The 16,680-nt window shown below is 37.6% G+C and overlaps 1 protein-coding gene across 5 annotated transcripts in view; it reads left to right on the top strand.

The window, feature by feature from the left end:
• KCNIP4 (potassium voltage-gated channel interacting protein 4) overlaps positions 1-16,372 on the top strand; it is a 384,409-nt gene extending 368,037 nt beyond the window's left edge. For 4 of the 5 annotated variants that reach the window (XM_041475123.1, XM_041475034.1, XM_041474944.1 and 1 more), the window contains exons 4-8: positions 1,113-1,183; positions 8,509-8,616; positions 9,842-9,946; positions 10,534-10,596; positions 16,300-16,347. In XM_041475123.1, coding sequence (XP_041331057.1) covers positions 1,113-1,183; positions 8,509-8,616; positions 9,842-9,946; positions 10,534-10,596; positions 16,300-16,347 — 395 coding nt within the window. Of the gene's footprint in view, positions 1-1,112; positions 1,184-8,508; positions 8,617-9,841; positions 9,947-10,533; positions 10,597-16,299 lie in introns of all 5 variants that reach the window. The other variant, XM_041475207.1, reaches the window with a different exon arrangement.
• The last annotated feature ends 308 nt before the right edge of the window (positions 16,373-16,680 follow it).

The raw sequence follows: 16,680 nt of genomic DNA, 5'->3' as shown, positions 1-16,680 counted from the left end.
CCCTTTATTAATAATTTGTGAGGTTAATGTTAATTAGCATAAAATTATTGTAAACATATGAGGTAGAAAGGGAGAAGTGAGTATTAAAAATAAACAAGCCCTCATCCTTCATTAATTTGCACAATTTTGAGGGAAGGAAAAACACTGAGGTCAGCTGACTTCCCTTAACCCCAGCAGCTTTTACCTCACATCCAGAGGGCTTTCTCTGCATAAGTGCTCTTCTTACAATATATTACTCCTGGAGCAGGTTGTGCCTTTTAGAAGGCATTCATTGGAAATAGAAGGATGGATCTTTACAAAAGTTACAGTCTTGACAGATTTATATTCATGCTGTCTTGTGTTTCTGAAATGAGTCAATATGCACTGGGGAGGAGGTTTGGAAAGTATGCAAATAGTGAAGGGATAATTTGTTTAAGGTCATCTTTCAGAGTCTTACTGACCATTTAGTGAGTCATAGCAAATTTTTCCAAGCCCTAATGCCATGATCATGGGTATTCAGCAGCAAGCCAGCTTTAAGAATTTGTTTCTCAGGAGAGAATTTCCTCTCACCTGTGGGTGAGCATAGGAGCTGATAGCAGCAGCAGCTTTCTGACAAGATCAGCTTCAACCTGGAGAACGGATCTGTGTGCAGAGCAAAAACAGAGCAGTGAGGACAGTGTCTGCTTCCCTCATTTAACGGGAGCAAATGAGCACATTCTCTGTTGTAGGCATGTGATCCCTGTCACAGTCAGTGTTCCTGTTAAAACAGGCTGTTTCAGAGTACAATAATATGTCATCTTTGCTATTTGCTCAGCTATCAATGATTAGCAAACACAAGAATAAAAATGAATAGAGATATTCCAGAACAGAATTTTTCATTTTTGGTTTCTTTGCACTTTTAACTTATCCCTCCTCACCTGCCAAAAAAGGAAGTTTAAATTTCATTGAAAATCTAGTCTTGCTATGAAATTTTGGAATATATCTCAAAATATATTTTGGTATATATCTCAAAATATAAATTTGGTATATATATCAAAATATATCTCAGTATCAAAGAGTTTTAATAGAATTAAATTCAATTTTATTAAATAGGATGTACTTACTGTGAATCTTTTTTCTGCTTTAAATTTTAGATTCCACAACATATGCACATTTTCTGTTTAATGCATTTGACACTGATCACAATGGATCTGTAAGTTTTGAGGTAAGTGCTGCCATTGCTTATTTCTACAAAATTGCATACTTTGGCATTCCTTGTAATGAAGCCCAGTTTGGTGGCTGGCTCACATTAGGAAAAATTTAGCTGATGTGATTCAAGTTTCAAGTTTTTCCAATGTAATAACAAAAGTCTTTACTTTAAAGTAATATATTCCATAACAGTAACTCAGACTGTGCTACTACATAATATTTTAATAAATCTGTCAATTTAAAAGGTAACCCAATTTATACACAAGTTACCTAAAATAGTTCTTCCTCTCTGCCTTTGCAAGATGAGATCTCTGAACTACAACTAATGTTATGGAGATGACTCAGCCAAAACAATATTTTTCATACTTACTTTTCAGAAAGTTCTAGAAAAAGCCTTTAAAGCAAATGTTTTAAAAGCACAAGAGCTGGAAATTCATTCTTCCTCCATTTAACTGCCCAGTCTTTTTTCCCAGCTCTGCCTTTCCCTAGTAAGGCTGATGTCATCCACACAATATAATATGGAAAAAGAGGACCTTACTGCAATACTGTAGATGAGAACAAGGTGTACAAAATACTGCAAAGGAGATAATATTTTAAGCTGTAGAAGTAAAAAAGAAAAAAAAAAAGTGTTCATTTGCACAAGGATATGTTTGTTTTGTCATATTTTCTTTGGTTTTGATTACAATGAACTAATTATTTCCTTAAAACTTTTGATTGGATTGTGATAATACACTCACTTCAAATTTAATGAAATTTCCTGTACATGTTTTTATGATTTATTTTAGTGAATGATGTTTTGAGGTCATACAGATTTTTTTAATATAAAAATAATTAATTGATGTAAGAGGAAGAAGACTTGCCAGTCAGGTGCAGTGATCAGAAATCTATACCCTAAACTAAGACTATAATCAGATTTGTTTTTATCACTATTTGCATTTATTAAAAAAACCCCACGAACCCTATCTGCCTTTTTCCAGGCAGAAGAAGTCAGTGGAATCTATGTGAAACTAGGAGAAGGAATGGAGGATTAATTCATGTCTTCTGTACACAGGCTATATATGCAAGGATTCTTCTGATCTAATCACAGAATCATAGAATGGTTTGCATTGAAAAGGATCTTAAAGATCACTCAGTTCCAAAGCCCTTGCCATGGACAGGGACACCTCCCAGCAGACCAAGCTGCCTCATCCAACCTGGCCCTGAGCACTTCCAGGGATGGGGGATCCGCAGCTTCTCTGGGAAACCTGTGCCAGTGCCTCATCACCCTCCCAGTAAAGAACTTCTTTTGTATATCTAACTTAAGCTTCCCCTCTTTCAGTTATAGCAACAAGCAGGCACATTGAGAAAAATTATTTTTAGAAAGAGTAGATAAAAAGTATTTCTGCAATTATCATTTAAAAGAATGGGAACAAAAGAAATCTTTTGTATCTTTTCTGGTCAATTTGTTGACACTTGTATTTCAGGCAGAAAGTCTTAAGAAATACACTGGATTTAGAGTGTTTTGATTATCTCAGAGTGAAGGTTTGTGCATGAAAAAAGGGCTTTGGAATAAAATAAATTAGGAAAATAAAAAGCAGAGGTGCTGAACTTTTGTTCAATATCAAGGCAGACATGAGTGATCCAGACTTTCATATTATTTGCACTAAGTTTGAATCCAGCATAACTCTACTGCTGTCAAAAGACTCTTGCTTCTGTGTCCTTGTAGCAACATTATACTTACAAACTGCATGATGGCCATTCTAAAAGCATCCTCCTGAAGTTAGAAATGTATGGGGTTTTTTTTTCCTAGTTATATGAAAATAGCTGCAAAATGTAGAAGAAGATATTGCAAAATGTGCAAAATGCAATCATCTCATTTTTATCCTGCTCCTTTTAATCCCAGGTGCAGCTGTGCCATTTTTTCTATTCCAATCTTTATTCTAGTTTTCTAATTTCCATTAGAAAAACAACAAAAGTAAACAGCTCAAAAGGTAGAGTAGTTTAGCAGTTTGGAGAAAAAAAATAATCATTCTTTCCAAAGTACTTTCTATATCGAAGTGTAGGAGTAAATACAATTTTATATAATTACTTATGATGAAAACACTCTGGCTATCTTCTGTATAAAAAAGATTATCAAAATCTGAAATGGCAGCAAAATTATTTTGTTGATAAGAATGACTTTTTGTTTATGCGTTGTACTCTCAATTTCCCATGAAGCAGTGGTAGCTGGAGTTTCAGTGAAAAAAAGAGAAATTGCTTTAGCTTTTTGCCCTTTTTTCCTCAAATTTTCAACCATCAACAATGAAAAGTTAGATCTGAGCACAACTACTTAAATGTACACCTCAACTGACATTTCTTGGTGAGATTTCTTGGTCCTTAGAGTCCTTAGAATTTTGTCATCCCTAAATCTGTATGCTCTTTGGTAATAAGTCAGGATCTCTAAGTCAAGGATTTATATAGCATAAAAACCAGACTTATAAAATTAGGTGTTTGAATTTATTTCTCCTTATCCCATTATTGTATTGAGACTAGTTTATTTCATTAGTTTTGTGAACTAGTTTTGTTTTTATATGACAGAGTTTCTGAAGACCCAGTGACCCAGCTATTGGAGGGCTCTTTGGGCATGTTAGTGAAGTTCTTTTTTTCATTAGACAGAGACAGATATAAAAGCAAGGTTTTCATTTGCTGCATGTATATTGTCATTGAGTCAAAATGAAGATCTGGCCTCAAAGCTATTTACACGGTCAGAAAAATAGAGGCTAATTAACTTTAGATATATTGTCAAAGTAAAGCTATTGCACACACATGCAAATATCCAAATCAGGATCCTTCATTTGTTGTAAATGCAGATTAAGGTTGTTCTAAATGTGACCTTGCTGAAAGTCATTCAATAATCCCACAAATTCTCAGTGCCTTAAAGCACAATGCTGTGCCCAAACACAACGGAGATGTTTAAAGACTTCTGTCATATTTAATCCAAACCAAACTTATATTGGGTAATAAATTAGCAAGCATGCTAACTCACTTCTGTAGAGAAGTACAGTTCTTAAGATCAAACACAACTTCATATTTCATTAATAATAAAAGTAGTTTCTATGGCGCTATTATGAAGGCAGAGGTTAACTAATTCACAGAATCATAGAATGCCTTGGATTGGAAATTACCTTGAAGATCATCTCGTTCCCACCCCCCTGCCATGGGCAAGGACACCTCCTACTTGACCAGGTTGCTTGGAGCCTCATCCAGCATGACCTTAAACACTTCCAGGAACAGGGCATTCACAGCTTCTCTGGGCAACCTGTTCCAGTGTCTCACCATCCTCACAGTGAAGAATTTCTTCCTAATAGCTAACTGTAACCTACTCTCTGTGAGTTTAAAGCCATTCCCCCTTGTCCTGTTCCTACATGTCCTTGTGCAGTGTCCCTCCCCAGCTCTTTTGTAGGCCCTCTTCAGGTAATGGGAGGTGCTTTAAGTTGTCCCTGGAATCTTCTCCAGGCTGAACAAGCCCAACTCTCTCGCAGAGATGCTCCAGTCCTCTGGACTTGTTCCAGCAGGTCCATGTCATTCAGCCCCTGAGCTGGATGCAGTATTCCAGGTGGAGTCTCATGAGGGCAGAGAAGAAGGGCGGAATCACCTTCCTTGACCTTCTGGCCGCGTTTCTTTTGGTGCAGCCCAGGTCATGGTTGGCCTTCTGGGCCACAAGCACACATTGCTGGTTCATGTTGAGTTTGTCATCAACCAATATCCCCAAGTCCTTTTCCTCAGGGCTCCTCTAAATCCATTTTCTGCCCAGCCTTTATTTCAGCTTGGGTTTGCCCTGATCCAGGTGCAGGACATTGAACTTGGCCTCATTGAATTTAATGAGGTTCACAAGCATGATTCTGTGGGTTCAACACAAAAAGGTTTGTCCATGTCATGAAATGAGCTAATTTTTCTTAGTACAAGTGTGATCTCATAAGCATTTTAACATCATCTGATTTAAAGAAGCTACAAGAAATGCATTTCCTTTTGGGAGCAGTTCCTTCTCTGTGACCTTTGTTTTACATACACCAGGCCTCCACCACTTCTGTGACACCACTAGATTCCTTTTCAAAATCCTAAAATCTAAATTTAAAAATGGATTAAGGTTCCTGCCTACCTACTTCTGACCTTGAAAAAGACATAAAGAAACACATGACCAGGTCAATAATTTTAAGCTTTGCTATAGATTTGAGACAGCACACTAATAATCTTGTTAATTAATTTATTAATGAAGTAATTATCCCCAAAGATTTACTGAGATAAAGCAATCAGAAAGTCATCAACAACCTTGCTAGGAGATAATTAATCACTGCTGAAAAAAACCCACAAATACAAGTTCATCCCTGATCACAACCAGACATTCTCTACTGCTGTAGGGCAGAACAGAAATGTCAGCAGGCTCTGAGTACACAGAGGCTCTGGTACAGGTGCAATGACACTGCATTTTGCAACCCTTCAGTGAGACATCTCCCTTTCCTGAAGAATCAAAATTAGGCACAGAAGTAGGTCTTAACAGGTATTAGCATGCTCTGCAGGAAACTGGCAAGTTACAAACAGGAAGCTGTGGAAAGGAGTAAAGGCAAGTACCAAGGCAGAGACTTTTGTGTTTCTAACTTCACTGTCACAGACTGAAGAAAGACCCAACCTAGAGTTGTCTCAGCTCAGACTTCCTGTTTTAGGCTCCTTTGTCACCCTAGATCAGATGCACCTGTCTCCATTAGGTGCTCAGCTGAGCAGGACTATCCCTCTCAGTGGGCAGTGACAGCATTCTCAGAGGATGTATGTATCAGAGCATGGTGAAATTTTCTTAAAAAAAAAACCAGATTCTAAAAGTAGAATTCCTCTCTCCCTAGAAATTATATGTCTAAACTAGGATAGAAAACAGCATCTAAGTGCTCTAATATGGTAATAGGGACTTGTATTGATGCTCTTTGCTAGATGTGTGCCAGGTGTGTGCTAGGTGTGCCAGATTTGTACATCACTGAATTGTTGGTTGCATGCATAAAGATGGGAGCTGCTCCCTGAGTTTAGCTGCTTCCCTCTGCACTGCTGCTTTACTGTGGTTTTCTGCACTGGATTCCTAGTTTAACAGCTGGAATGGCTGTACTGCTCCTGACACACACATTGCCTTCCACTGTACAGAGCATTGTCCTGTTCAATGCTCTAGCCCAAAATATCCTGTGGATTTGGGCTATTATCCTCTGAATCAGATACTATATTTCTGTGTGATTATATTACTGTGTTCTTCAGTTGCTTGAAACTGAGTATGTAGAAAAGACATCCCATCCTAGCCAGTCCTTATCCAGCTCATCACAACTCCTTATTATGAAAAATCCTTTCTGTTGTTCCTGAGATTACTCCTGCACAACACTCAGACAAAGGCAATGCACCTGAACTGTGTGTGATCCCAAAACATGTTGATGCAATAAGGAAGGAGATGACTCACTGCTGTAATGTTTAGAGCACATGCCCGGAAGGTTTTTGAGTTGTCTCTGCTTTTTAGCAATCCCCCAATCCCATGGAAAACAATATGAAGTCAAGAGGGTTTTTTTCAAACCGATGATAGAAGGGTAGCCTTGGAAATGGGGGTAGAAATGATTCTGGGAAGCCAGCTAACACAGGTGGTGCATCACAGAAAGGAACAAAGAGAATTGGACAAGAAAAGGAAAATGGATTTATTTTAGATAAAATAACTTTTAAAAATGTTGCTCTGCCAAAATAAAAATAAATTCATAATTCTTACATATAATCTAAGAAAATAATGCAACTGGGACCTTCACAAAGGACTTAAGGAGAAGACACATCAAGAATGTAAAACCATGCAGAAAAGGTTTAAAGACATGGTACTGAATTAAAAAGGTTAATTGCTAATGCTGTAATGTGATAAAATCTGTTCTGAATTTCTTGAACAATTTAATGTTTAATAGTACATTGTTAAAGAACTGTTTGGAGATTTAACCCTGTGACCCTCAATTAGTCATTGAGATGTAGACAAGATGACCAAAATTCTTTCAAGATTGATGTATCCATTTCCCCCAAAGGGCACAAATACCAATAAGACAGAAATTTTTGACAGACTAAGAAAACCCAGAGCATGCCAATTGAATTGTTAAAAAGACTGAAGCTGTCAGCAGAGTTGTCTGTGCCCACTAGACCACGTGAGTCCATGATACCTGTGTATACTTCAGTGTATCAGATATATTATTTGACATTGTGGTATTTAAATTTATGTCTAACCTCAGTGTAGTCTTTTCCATTGTTCCTGCATTAGACAAAATGCAAAACCTTGCTGGTGCAAATAAGAAGTCTTTTGACTTTTATCGTCTCTACTTTAATGTTATTCTAACACTTCCTGTATGCCATTGCAAGCAATGTAGAAAGACACATTTAAATGTACTTGCCATATTCTGCTCAACATATTATGAAGGCAGTTTCACAAATTTATGGGTTCATGTGCTTATCAAATAAAAAGAGGTGGAAGAGATGGTTAGGGAAAAAAAAAACAAATAAGCTATTGTTTAGAAAATATTAACATGCTGAGAAATATAGAAGAGAGGTGATGGGAGTTGATATTTTCTCCAATCTGGACGATGCTCACTAAATGTAAAAATGAGGTTTGTGTTGTCAAAATAGTACTTAATATGAAACAAAAGTCTATAACCAAATACTACATATAAATAATCTCAAAAGCCTTCTGATTCATTTCTGTGGAATAGCTCTGCAGCAATAGAGCATTGGTGGGTCACAAAAACATTAAAATGGCGCATGGATATATATTATATTTATTATTCCCTATCACACTTCCAATAAGGGTAACAAGAATTCAGGTGTGCAGTGTCATCCATGAAGTTTGAAATGTTGACTGCAGCAGATTGATCTAAGAGGTCTGGGAACCATATATTCCACTTTAACAAGGTAGAGATTTAACAAGAATTTAATGTTCCTTAGTACATAGTTCTCCCCAAATTGGTCTCCTGTGCTTAGATAAATCTAACTACCATTTGAGCTTTTCTTGGGCCATTAAACCATGGAGATGGCTTTTTCCTGGTATTCACTTCAATGGGAACTGCTTATGTGAGACATTAGGCTTTTCAGAGGATACAACCACTAACAGAAAATTATGTTTCTTTTATAGAAAATTACTCAATTTACTTATTAATTATAAGTGTAGGAAATAGTGCCTAGATTGTTAATCCAGATATCATTAGCACTCACAGTGAAGCAAAAAAATTTGAAACAACACATATTTTCATACCTCTGACAAATGCATTATTCTGGATTTCTGAGTTTTTGAGGAAAACTGCTCATTTCCAAACTGACCAAGACCTTTTGTCAATTTAGGATTTTGTTATGGGTCTCTCAATTTTACTCCGAGGGACAGTACAGGAGAAACTGAACTGGGCTTTCAACTTGTATGATATAAATAAGGATGGATATATAACTAAAGAGGTAAGGTCTACTTCTTACAGTAGTCACTGAAAGTAAAGGTTGTTAGCTGAGTCCTGCATTCAGAGAAGAATGGTTTCATTATCAAATTGAATGTGTCAACAAGTTACCAGATATTATGAAGTTAGACACACTAAAAATTAAACTAATTGTCTCATTTTAAAGGCATATATGAACATTGAAAATAGAAAATCTTTACAGAAATTGCAAAAGTTCAGAATTTTTCAGAAATTATGTTTCTGAGCATAATAGGTACAGAAATAGTTGGCTCCAACTTATGCCTACGTATTTGCCCATACAGTTCCTAGAATAGATTGCTAGGATATTTGGACAAAAATGAATTAAGTATGTGGGCAATAATTGTTACTTATTTTATTAATCTACTTCTAATAATTTTTACTTGAAACAGGATTTATAAAGAAAGATTCCTATATCTTTTCTTCTGCAAGGATTCAAACACATACTTAAGTGGGACTAAATGAGCATTTCATCAAATATATGGAGTTTTTTTTAAGTGGGGTTTATGCAAATATATAAATCACACTTATAATTTTGCACTTTTTAGAAAACAGGTTCATTATAAAAGAGTAATGTATAGGATAATTTCTTAGCATACTACAAATGATTTGTTTTTATAATTATTAAAATTTTCACAAGCCACTCAAAAGTCAAAAATTATAATATAAAAGGAGGACTCTGCATAAGTGCGGGTGTGTACATGGGTGGTTTTATTTTCTTCAGGGAAAATAAGTTGTAAGAAGGTGATGTGCTTTGGCCATTCACTTTCTATTACAGAACTTCTTTTCCCTTTTATTTTTATTCATAAGATATTGGAAGATTCTTCCCACGATCCATGAACTTGCACATACTAAAAATCATTTAAAGGTGAAATCATGCATCTATGAAAGCTTAAATCAGATGCTAGAATTTCTAAGAATTTCTAAAATGCAAATTCTAAAAAATTATGTTCTGAGTTAAAGCAGTGGACATTCCAGAAGTCAAAGAGCAGCACTGCTGTGTCCAAGAAGTAGAAGGTCATCTGGAAAAGAGGCCAGGGAAGGGGCAGTGCAGGAGCCTCTCTGGGTGATGGGTGCCCACACTGTCAGCAGCTCCTGGCACCCCCCACCCTGGGATGCTCATCTGGGGATTCGCCAAATGGTGCAAGTTTTTCTGAGGTGCTGGGGAAAATGCACATTACATTGCAGAAATATAATTTTTTCCTCTTTAGGAAATGCTTGATATTATGAAAGCAATATACGATATGATGGGGAAATGCACCTATCCTGTTCTCAAAGAAGATGCACCTCGACAACATGTGGAAACATTTTTCCAGGTAGGTCACATAACACAGAAGCTGAAAAGACTGCTCTCTGATCAAATAAAGATTTTCATTGTTATAACATATCCTTCCAGTTCTGTAGATATCCAATTCTTTTCTATTCTCTGTGGTTCCATTCCAAGTTTCCCAGACCTACTCATCACACCCTGTTTTTTCAACAAAAGCTCTTTGAGCATAGTTCCCTTACTATGGCTTTTGGACTGGCAGTTCCTAGGCTGACTTATAACTGAAATGAACAATGAAAAGGACTTGTTTCTCACAGGAATTCAGGAGGAGAAACATACTGTGGTGGGTTGACCCTGTCTGGATGCCAGGCACCCACCAAAGCCTCCCTCTCACTCCCCACCTCAAATGAACAGGGGAGAGAAAATCTAACAAAGGGCTGAAGAGGGTATCATTCCTGATGGCTCAGCCTTGGCCAGCAGCAGGTCCTGGAGCTGGCTGGCATTGGCTCTGCTGCACGTGGGGGAAGTTTCTCACAGAAGTCAGCCATGTAGCTTTCCTGATACCAAAGCTTAGCCACACAAACCCAATTCCCATACTTTTTCTATCTTTTTCTTTTTTTTTTTTTCTTCATACAGAAAATGGACAAGAACAAAGATGGAGTAGTTACCATAGACGAATTCATTGAGAGCTGCCAGAAAGTAAGTATTCAGTGTTAAGTACTGAATGTATCTCTGTTGGCTATTTCTATCATACCTCTTTACAGATTTCTGGAGTGTCAGTGAGGGTCATCTTATTACCAGAGACAGCATTTTACCAAGGTAGAGTATCTATGTACACCATTACACAGAAACTCTGAACAGTGTAAATAAATTTGTGGCCTGAATCTGCAGAAGAGCTGTTATATACAAGGTGTCATTGCTTATTAGACAGCTGTGCCAATATCCTTTCTGTCTTTAGTAGTGCATTGTTTACACTTGGTGGAAAAAATTTTCTTCACATTTGGCTAAATATTTATTTCTATCTTCTGCCCAATGCTGGGTCACACCATTCTGTCACAACTGGCATATAATCATGGCAATAATAATATTGCCTGAAAATTTGTCATCCATGGGTGAGTTTCTCAGTGAGTTGTCATGTGCTTATAAGCAGTGAAGCCTTCTAAAAAGAGACTGCAAGGGGCTTGCAAAGTGTTGGATGGCAAGAGTTAACACCAGACAAATTTTCTCAAGGCAAGGGTGTGAACTGATTGTAATTATCAGCCACAAGCCTTTATGCTACCCAAGTAGCTGTCAATTTCTTGACAGCAAGAAAGAAATTCTTCCAGCAGCTCCTGGCCCCTAGAGCCAGGATGGAGAACTTCTGGAGCAGGAGTTACAGACTGTTTTCACTTCTCTACTCTTCAGAAACAAGATTGTTCTCAAACCAGTATATGATATGAAGAAAGATAAGTTGCATTTTCATAAATTTAAGGAAATCCTGTTAATTTTTCAGTTAAAAATTGCAAGAAAAAAGAAACATGAAAGAGTATAAAATAAGAGTGACTAGCCTTTGGCATGATAAGAGGTTCATAGAATTGTAGAATACGTTCAGTTGGAAGGCACGCACCAGGACCATCAAGTCTAATTCTTGGTTTTACACAGGACACCCCAAGATCAAGGTTGTTGTGTATAGTAAAGCATCACACTAGACATAGTGAATATGATAGGCCTGATTACATTGTGTAAATTGATGTGGCAAATAAGCCTGATACTATTTGTTACAGTGACACATTTAAGAAGTCGTAGTAGCGGTCTACTGGTACCTTGCCCAGCAGACTGATTGATACAAAAGCTGATAGAGACCAGCAATATAACCGCTGCATCTTCTATATCAAGAACAGAGTAATAAAGAGACAGACAATAACAAGACTATCGAGATAAATGCATTTAATGCATTTTTTCATTTTTTAACTATTTGGAATAGGGAAATCTCTAGATGCTCAAAGATGCTCTAGAAGCAGTCTATTTTTACATGCATCTGTAGCTATTCATTGGAGTTGCTTTTTTGAGCGCAGCTATCTAGTAAGCAATGCTTTGTTTGATTTTAATCCACTGATTTTAGAGGATGAACGACAGCCAAGAGCTCTGCTAACTGTGGCTTTTCTGTGTATCCTTAGCAACAGGCACTGGGCAGTGTTACATTTGTCAGCAGTGCTCTGTTGCATTGACCGTGGTTCCAGCTTGTCAGTCTTGTTCAATACCAACAAAAGTAATTTCCTCTGCTAACACAGTGTGATCATCGGAAACAGAGATGAGATTCATTTCCCTGCTGAAGTCTGTAGCATTCTGGAAGTTTAATGACACATTAATCTGCATATGACAGCAATTAAGGTGATGGGCTGAATGATTCATTTACAAAGAAAATTAATACCTTTAGTAAGGAATTGCCTGCTCTCCTTATCCAGTGCAATTCAGCCCCTCAAGTCTGTTAGAAGATTTATTTTCCTGTTTTAAGTATTCAGAATACACATGAGAGAGATGCTCTCTCAACTGAGAGACATGATGGAGACCCAATGAAAGCTACAGAATAGTACAATTGTCATCATGCTACTTATCTCACCTTCCCTTGCTTTTAACTTCAATGGTGGCTATGTTTTTTTTGACACAAAAAGTATCTAAATTTTTGTCTCTCTGCCAATTAAGAACTGATCTTCTTTTAAGACTTCTGTGCTTCAAAGCATGTAATTCATGTTTATATTGAGATTTGGTTTTAGAAATGAGGTTTGGGGTTGGGATTCATAGAATCACAGAATATTCTGAGCTGGAAGAGACCATCAGGATAAAGTCCAATTCCTGGCCCTGTGCAGGGTACCCCAAGAGTCACACCATGTGCCTGAGAGAATTGTCCAAATGCTTCTTGAACTCTGTCAGGCTGGTGCTGTGACCACTGCATTGGGGAGCCTGTTCCAGTGTCCAGCCACCCTCTGGGTGAAGAACCTTTTCCTAATATCCAACCTAAACTTCCTTGATACAACTTCAGGCAATTCCCCCAGGTCCTGTCTGTGGCCACCACAGAGCAGAGATCAGTGTCTGCTGCTCCTCTTCCCCTCACGAGGAAGTTGTAACTGCAATGAGGTCTCCCCTCAATCTTCTCTTCTCCAGGCTGAACACACCAAGTGACCTCAGCTGCTCCTCATATGACTTTTCCTCCATATCCTTCACCATCCTCATGGGCTCCTTTGGATGTTTTCTAAGAGTTTTATGTCTTTCTTATATCATGGCGCCCAAACTGTAATTTTCAAGGTGAGGCTGCCCCAGCTCAGAGCAGAGCAGGACAATCCCCTCCCTTGCCCCGCTGGCCATGCTGTGCCTGATGCCCCTCAGGGCAGGGCTGGCCCTCCTGGCTGCCAGGGCACTGCTGGCTCATGTTCAGCTTTCCATTGACCAGGACACCCAGGTTCCTTTCCACAGTGCAGGTCTCCATCTTCACATTCCCCAGTCTATACACACAAGCAGAATTGCTCCATGCCAGGTGCACATTCCAGGACTGGCCCTTGTTAAACTTTGTTTTACCTTTTGCTCAACCTGGAAATGAAGCTCGAGGTAATTTTAGTAAGGAGGTAATATAAAAGGGGATCTTTATTTTAAGGCCTTCAGGAGCAGTTATGGAAAGATGTCGCAAAGCCCTACACCCCCCAGGGGTGAGTAGGTTTTTATAGCTTTTAGAAAATTAAAATAATTGATAAAAGGCAGCAATGAGGAGGACAAGTGGTGATGCGACCCCCCCCCCCCCCGCCCCAGGTCAAGCCCCTTCTTTGGAGCCTCAGATCAGCACTAGCTGTACTTTGTCCATGAGAATATATCTCAAATGCTGTTCTCAGCCTTGGTTCCCAGGAAGAACCAAGGGGCCTTGTACCCCCCAGGGCTTGGAGCTCTGGAATTTGTTTTGTCTTTCTGCTTAGGGAAAGGCCATGGAAAAGTACTGGCAAAACTAGTCACTAATACAATAGACTACAGAGCTACAAATGGACTATGTTGCCCTAGATATGCCAGTCTGAGTCCCAGAAAGTGGTGGCTGTTTTTCTGGCTTCATATAAATTACCAAAGAGCAGATCTAGGTCTTGAGAAAAAAGAGTGGGGGTACCTCAAGAGCTAAGCACTTCCCAGTTCCTTACCTGCCTCCTTTCACTGACTGGTGCCAATGAGAAATGTTCTGACTCAGGCACTGCCTCGTATCGGCAACAGCACCACAAAGAACAGTCAAAGGACTAAGGCATGCACAGTGCATGGGTGACTGCCAGGGTGAGTGACATAGGTCCTTCTGATAATGACAAAAAGGCTTCTGGCACAGGTGTTTTCTGTAGGAGTAACCCTTTCCATACTCAGTGTTGATGGTTTGGGCTATCCTGAAAACAGCAAAGAAACCATTTCAAACCTATGAAAAACTGGTTTAAAGGTAGGTCAGATCTGCCAAAGTTCATTCTTTCAGGCTTGAGCTTCATATGGACAATGCTTCATATGCACTAGCACCTCCCTTTGTCTTGAATTAGGAACTGTTTAACAAGTCTAATATGAAAATTTGTGTAAAAAATGTACTGAAAAAAGAGGCAAATGAAAAAGATACACTTGCCAAGGAATTTCAATGCAAGCATCTAGGGTTTTTCTGGGGGTTTTTTTGGTATTTTTTTAAAGATGGCAAAAAAAAAGCTACTTAAACTTATCATGTTCTAAATATTATGACAAGCCTGTATTTTCTTGTGAAGACTCTTCTAATTTGACTGACTAAGGGAGTGGCAGTGGAAGTCTTCTGTAAAGAAACAGCCAGCCTCAGAAATATGGAGTTGATTTTAGAAAACTACCAGTTTCATTCATATGTAGTAAAATTGATAGAAGTGTCAAAACATTTAGCAGATTCAGAGCATGTTGTTTGCTTGCACATTTACTGAGCTTAGTTGCTAATGTATATACAAAAACATTTGAACTCATTATATGACAAGTGACTTAGGTTAAACAGTTAACCTTAGTGACATTCACTAGTTTATTGATGTTTCAAAGCAACGCATTGAGGAAAAGGATAATTTATTTTAACTTTCAGTAATTTAATATAGTAGCTTTGCTATATAAAATTTTCAAGCATTAGCCTATAGTGTATTTTTGAAATGACATATCATTGCAAGTTATTGTACAAAGTAGCACACAGATTGTTCCTTACAGCAGCATCGCTTTAGATGACATACAGAATCAAAGATAAAAAACCCCACTGTGCATGTTTCATAACATAAATTAAGCTAATTACTCAGACTTGTCATTTTCTACAAAGCAAATCACCCACTTGAATGAACAGTGAGTAATTTAACTGGAAATTGATACTGAACACGTGTTACTGGAAGATTAATGTACAGAAATCTCACATACTTATCAGTAGTGGACAATACTATTGAGATAACCTTTCTAAGAAGTGGGTTTTTGATGCACATTCTTCATGAAACATCCAAAAATAATCTATAACTCAGTCTTTTTATTCATTAAAATTAAAGAGGGCTAGATCATCTCTGAAGAAAGTACTAAAGAGAGGGATCATTACATATGCTAAATGAGCATGTAATAAACTCTTATATTGTGTATATACATATTGTTTTGTGCTAGCAACTGTTGATTCAGAAACATCAACAAATATGGGCTACTGCAAGTAACTTTTTCCTCTATACGCTGAAAAGCAAAGCTTACAAAGAAAAATATTTTTTGCTAACTGCTGTGCTGAGAGTTACCTACTGATAAAATCTGGGGCACAGAGTGATGCATCAGTATAATACAGAACTGGAAAGATGAATATTTTGTTAAAAAATTACCTAATGCAAAGCAATCAGAAAGCAGAAGTAGCATTTAGAAGCAGTCACCATCTTTCACAAAAACTGAGTTGAGGAGCTGAAGAGTGCTGTGGTGATACTTGTCAAACTGACTGATTTTGGCTCAGCAAAGGTGCACACTTCAGTCTATTTTTCTTAGTCATCCCTAACTATGAAGCAGAAGCCTTAGGATTGCCAAAAGAATCCTGTGTACTGTGCACAGGACTAGCAATTACATATACAGATTCACACTTGATACAACTATTCCATCAGTATTTATTGTCTAGGTGCATTCTGTTATCCTGAATATAAACTGATAACCTCAGAAATGTTACAGATCTAATTTTCTTAATATGCTATGTATTCTTGACAGAGTAGTTTTGGTTTCATTAATATACAGAAAAACTTACTTAAGAATGTACACATTAAGAACCTTTTTCTGCTAACCATTTCTCCAAACAAGCTGAAAAAAAATGTTGCAATTAACTAAAATGTTCTATCACAATTCAGTATAGATATCACCAACTACTTTTGTAATGGTGTGTGATTTTTGGTTATGTGTTGTCTTTTTTTACAGGATGAGAATATAATGCGATCCATGCAGCTCTTTGAAAATGTGATTTAATGAAGACATTAGGTCTACAACTAATGGACAAATATGAGCTATTCTGCAACATTATCTAAAAAAATGGATTTCCCACTTTATCATAAATAAAGTTACTCAGCTTTACACTGAGACATGTATTATGCAAGTAAATTTTTTATTATACACCCTTCCCAACAAAAAACTCTTTCTAAATTCTACAATCTAGCACTTCCACAGTGGCTATTTAGTTAACAGGACTGTACTGAAAAATCAGGTTCTTACTACAAACTCCAACAAAATACAACTGACATTATGCACGTTTATTATTATTCCAACCCCTAGTTAAAATAGATACAGTCACACAGAGATTAA

Source organism: Pyrgilauda ruficollis, unplaced genomic scaffold (assembly GCF_017590135.1).
Source record: "Pyrgilauda ruficollis isolate IOZ18807 unplaced genomic scaffold, ASM1759013v1 scaffold1, whole genome shotgun sequence".
Taxonomy (NCBI): Eukaryota; Metazoa; Chordata; class Aves; order Passeriformes; family Passeridae; genus Pyrgilauda; species Pyrgilauda ruficollis.
The sequence above is the reverse complement of the archived record's forward strand: the minus strand, read 5'-3'. Positions and strand labels throughout refer to the sequence as shown.